Source organism: Mytilus trossulus, chromosome 9 (assembly GCF_036588685.1).
Source record: "Mytilus trossulus isolate FHL-02 chromosome 9, PNRI_Mtr1.1.1.hap1, whole genome shotgun sequence".
NCBI lineage: Eukaryota > Metazoa > Mollusca > Bivalvia > Mytilida > Mytilidae > Mytilus > Mytilus trossulus.
The window spans coordinates 77,889,362-77,895,012 of record NC_086381.1 but is presented as its reverse complement, the minus strand read 5'-3'; the positions used below and the strand labels follow the sequence as shown (position 1 = coordinate 77,895,012).

Here is a 5,651-nt window from a genome sequence, read left to right as displayed (position 1 = left end):
AATTAAATACGAAACCAAATCGAAAAGTGGAAATGACGTCCATTTCTTTTATTGTATTTTTAAATTAGTCGTCATGTTGTTTACCTGATGTTGGATTGTGGATCCTTGTCATATTAATGAATTTTGCCTATTTGCGTTGCTCAGACAACATTGTCAATACAACATAGCTTTAAACAACTGGCTTGCAAGTAGGAGATTTAGTTAGCTTAAATACCAAGATAAACAAAACCTATTCATAAGAGAGTAAAATAAAACTGTACCAAGTCAGGATTATGACAGTTATCACATGTACCGTCGATTGATTACTTTTGATTTTGTTTTTATTTATTTTATTCAACAACAAATTGCACTTTCTGCTGTTAACAATATACCTCACTAGTCCAGCATACCAGTGAAGAGTCAACTAAGACTGTTATTGAAGAGAGAGGGTTAGCGCTATAGAACCAGGTTTAATCCACCATTTTCTACATTTGAAAATTCCTGTACCAAGTCAGGAATATGACAGTTCTTTGTTTTTGATGCGTCTTGTTATTTGATTTTGCCATGTGATTATGGACTTTCCGTATTGATTTTCCTCTGAGTTCAGTATTTTTGTGGTTTTACTTTTTGTTAATACCAGAAATCCAGGGTTGTTTTCTGGTAAGCATCAATATATTAAAGCAACTTTTGATTTTGTCAGATTTATAAGCTATATAAATATATTTTGGTCAGTTTGTTGTTTCTAAATTTCCTTATCCCTGCACAGAAAGGTTACAGAGAGCATTGCAACGAGTCTGTTCGTCCGTCGGTGACATACTAACGTACGTGCAATCAATGCATAATGTGTTTTTTGTTTCAACTTATCAAACAACAATTGGCGTATCTTTTATGTTTAGTAAGCCCTGATTGATTTTAAAGGTCAAATATCAAGAGTACATTACTTTTATTACTTAAAAGGAATATTCCGCTTTCTGGAAGTATTCTTACTGGTAAGATTATTCTTTAGTGGATTGATAACTATTGTTAAGATTATCAACTTCCCATTAATATGTAGGAATATTTTAGCAGGTCCAACTGAGTTTCGAGTTAAAACAAATTCAACTCAAACGTTGCTACAGACGATGCGGCCATTTTAGAATGCTCATATGTTTTAAGATTTTATTTGATACATAAAAACAATGTGTTACAAAAAGTTAATAATAATAATATATACAAAATGACATAATAAAATGAATATCTGATTTGCAACAAATCGATATGACGCTATAAATGTATACTTTTTTGTTGCAAACACCAACAGGTAGTTCGATTTTGTTTTATATGGTAGATTCTACCTTGTTGAGTATGTCAAATTGATAAAAGGCTTTTTACCTTGGTAAACGTTTGTATTTTGTCTTTATATTATTGTTGTTCATAGATGAAGAAAGATGCGGTGTGAGTGCCAATATCAATTAAAAAAAAACAATTATAGGTCAATGTACGGCCTTCAGCACGGAACCTGGGCTCACATCGAACAACAAACTATAAAGGGCCCCAACATTAGTAGTGTAAAACCAATCACGGGAAAACAACGGTCTAATCTATATAAAAAAAACGAGAAACGAGAAAGACGTATAAATTACATAAACAAACGACAACTACTGTACATAAGACTTCTCGTTTCTAACATCTAATTTATTAAATCCACTGATTCGTGTTGAACTTATTCCAATTACTATTCTTATAAAGCGTAAATAATTACACAACTAAAGGTTAAAGTAAGATTTTGTAAATTGAGATTTTAAATTCAACTTAATTTAAACTAAGAAAACACATATCGGAGGTCTCGACAAACCAGATATTTAAAACAGATAGGTAAAACGTCATAACACATTTGGTGACAAAACATGTATGGCACTCACACCATATCTTCCTATATCTATATGCATACGCGATATATGTTTCCAGCCTAAAAAGCAAAAAAAATATACCGGTTTTCATACATATTCGCGAACATTCAAAAGAAAACAAAAACATTTATATGTGACGTTATGAAAAGTGTCGTAGTGTGTAAATTTTCAACAAACAGACATCTTTCTTATCTTGTCATTGTCAAGCTATAAATCATTGTGTATTGGTAAAACTAATGTGATGTCATCTTAAATGTAATGGTACATTTACATTATATAAAACAAACTGTTTTCAAGTTATAAATTCATTGTTTCCCTTCAAGTGTCCACATGCACTTGCATGATTTGTCTTTGCACATTTTACAAAGTTCTAAACAACCTTTTTAACTAAACAATTAGTATTAATTATTGCATTGCACATTGGACAGGTTTCTTTTAAGTATGACCATTTTTGTAAACATGATTCGTGGAAGTAGTGATTACACGGCGTAATCATAGCAGACGTCATATTGCGAAGGCAGATGGCACAAGCATCGTTGAAAAGATGTAACTGTTCTTGTGTTGCATTTGGCAGGAATGCAAGTCTGTAAACTGCAGTTCGACGCCTTTGAAATTCGTTCCATCCGTTGGTTACTCGCTCATAACTAATGTAAACCAGAATAGCTAATATAATACAACTAAACCAGCTCCATTGAATCGTGGTTATATTCCACGTAAGAAAGCATATTTGAAGAAGTCCAAACCCTATATGCACTATTCCGATTGCCGCACGGACGCCATACATTATTTCATCCAACTTTTCAATTGGTTCTGATTTAAAGCTATCTATTACCAACAAGAGGTAAACTGACAGGGACCCTACTGACTCAATGCACACTGATATCCAGGATGCAGAAGCTACAAGAAACCATAGTATCCCTAAATCAAATCCAATTTCATAAAATTTCATAACCACCCAAATTGGGCATATTATTAATACAATGATAATTGTTACCGCTTTGCATGTCTTTATAATGCCGCCTCCCGATACTCCAAGTTCTATCAAAAACGAATCAACGATCTTGTGTACTTCTTCTAGAACAGTACCAGCAACAAGAAAAATTTCAAAACACATCATCATGATGATCATACCATGAAAGTTTACATCACTGTGAAATGACTGGATTGCAAATAGGATAACCAAGACAAAGGCAGGCTTTAAGAGGTCCGAGGTATTAACTCCGTAGTTACGCCCACGTAGAAACCAAATCGCTGTTTTTGGAAAAAATAAAACAGAAGTGAGTAATCATTGTTATAAAGGCAATCGTTCCTATATTGGTCGTACACATTATGGTAATTGTTGTCATAAAAATAGTCCCAGCTTGGATAATGTTATTGCTGTATAACAATATTGGGATAGAAATTGTCAACACAATTGCATAAGGAAGGAGAACGTAAACAATTCTGTTTTTCATTATGCTCGCATAATCTTGTTGGATTTCAGTTATTCTATTTTTTAGCAAACACAGTACTCGTTCTTTATCAAATTTACCCATAACAGAAAAAATAATAAGGTTAATAACAAAATATTGTGTGTTCGGCCAGTATATCCTGTAGGATATTTGAAGTAAAAGTAGATAAATACTCATGTTTATGTTAAATAAGTGATACGTTAAAATTATTAAAGCAACATGATACAAACTGACCCAAACATGATTAAGAAATTCCGCTGCAAATACGCCAGTCATTGTATCACCTAAGACAGAAACTACCTTAAAACAAATTCCAATTATCACTAGTCTTCTGGGAAAATACACGCCCAATTTAGATATCAAACTCATCACTTTTAAGACAATAGCAATGGTTAAAAACGTAATTCCGAGGAGATAATACAACAGTATTTGCGATGAATCCTTCGTCATTGTGAATAACGTTTGATATTTTGCTGCCAATCTTATAAGTTTGTTGACAAATTGGTATTAAAATATCGATGAAAGTGTTTGTTGACAAATTGGTATTAAACAACACTTCCAAAATGAGAACGTTTTCATTTTCTCTGTCGCCAGTTTTTTGTTTGTTTTTGGTCCATAGTGATAGATTTACGAATTTTGAACAGCGGTATACTACTGTTGCCTTAATTTAATTTATATATTAATAAAGTGTATGCCTTATTCATACATAAGTTTGATTTTTGTCTTGTGTACATTCATTTTTTTATCATTGAATTAGTATTTCAGTATCTAGGTTGTATTAGTCTTTTTGACACATTTATATTCCCCCATACTTTATTGTGTATTTGTGTATGTGTTTATAGCAATAACCAAAAGTACCATCATTTATAATTTTACGTACACATGTATAAAACGGATGTCAATATCATTTGAGTTGCATCCATTCTTAGAAGAGCATCCATCAAGAACAGTAACGGCAATCGTTGTAACGTTCCAATTATGGTACTTCCGTGATCTCTCATTATACCTAGATTTACAAAAAAAGAATTAAGTATTTAAATATGCATTTGATAATGACATTTGAATAATTTGAGAACTTTAAATTGAGAACGGAAACCCAAGGATAACGTGCAGCTTCAATCTCGATAAGTAGATTACATGTGCCTCACTCTGACAGCGCCAAAGGAAAAAAACACTGTTAATGATACAAATAAATCAACACATGACAGACAGCAATTAAGGACCACACCGTAACACAATAATCCTAGCTTTGGACTTGCAAACATAGCACGTGTTTTGTACGTTTAATATTCCCCTTAATTCGAACTAAAAACAGAAAAAAATCAAAAAATGAGATGTTAGGAGCAAAAAGAAAAAAAGAAATCCAAATAACAAAATGACTAATGACCTACCGTATCGATCTACTCGGAGTAAACGAAGTGACTGACATTAAAGTCCAATTTGAACTAAACACTTGACGATTTACTCTTAGACTGAAAGGTATACATTTAACAATAATCAAAATACGAAAACATTATTTTGAACAGCAGGTGCAATCTTACCTATCATTTTGAGCGACCTCTGCTACACAATAATAACCTAACAAAAGTGTGGCAATCTTTCAATATTTTTACTTTCGTTTTAAACATGAAAATGGGAATTTCTATCCTTCGCCATTAATGATTTTTAAAAAACTGTGTCCAACATTTTAATTGTCGGTTTAATGTAATGGTCTATGCATCTATGTTTAGCATAGTGTGTTTACTGTGAATACAATCTAAAAATAGGCTATGTTTTTAAATGTACTTAAATGACGTCTGTAAATAAAACTGATTAACCATAAAGATATAAACAATATAACAGAGTTGAAGGGGTATATTTATTTCAGCTTATCGTGTTGTGAATTTGTTACTTGATTATATATAAAAAGTCAACGAGATTAAAACACATTAATGATAAAGAGTTGTCGAGGTTTTAGATACTAGTATTAACTGTATTGAGGTTATTTGTATTGTAGTCCTGGCATGTAATGGTGTCATTTTAATGTTATAATTAGCATTGCCATTTAAGTGGGAGTTTTGGCATGCCACAAAACCAAGTTCAAACCACCATTTTTTTCTTAAAATGCCCTGTACAAAGTCAGGAAAATGGCCATTTATATATATTATAGTTCGTTTATTTTTATATTGTGTTTCTGTTGTTTCGTAGTTCTCCTACTTTTGATCCGTTTCCCTCAGTTTTAGTTTGTTATTCGGATTTGTTTTTTCTCTATCGATTTATGAATTTCAAACAGCGATATACAACTGTTGTCTTTATTTACGAGAAAAGAAAGGTTTTGAATATAATCATTTGC

At 32.0% G+C, this 5,651-nt stretch overlaps 1 protein-coding gene across 1 annotated transcript; it reads right to left on the bottom strand.

Annotated features, from left to right (window-relative positions):
- Window positions 1-1,160: 1,160 nt before the first annotated feature.
- LOC134683437 (RING finger protein 145-like) lies at window positions 1,161-4,991 on the bottom strand. The gene is made up of 3 exons (XM_063542725.1): window positions 4,861-4,991; window positions 4,200-4,325; window positions 1,161-3,119 (listed from the first exon to the last, which is right to left on the bottom strand). The coding sequence occupies exons 1-3, from the start codon at window positions 4,865-4,867 to the stop codon at window positions 2,239-2,241; spliced, it is 1,014 nt and encodes a 337-aa protein (XP_063398795.1). The 5' UTR covers window positions 4,868-4,991; the 3' UTR covers window positions 1,161-2,238.
- Window positions 4,992-5,651: the final 660 nt, after the last annotated feature.

What these genes read in the sequence shown, in the direction of transcription:
- LOC134683437 (XM_063542725.1), bottom strand. An exon ending in GACATCCGTTTTATACATGT is followed by an intron (nt 3,120 to 4,199) that starts GTACGTAAAATT and finishes TTCCAAAAACAG; the next exon opens with CGATTTGGTTTCTACGTGGG.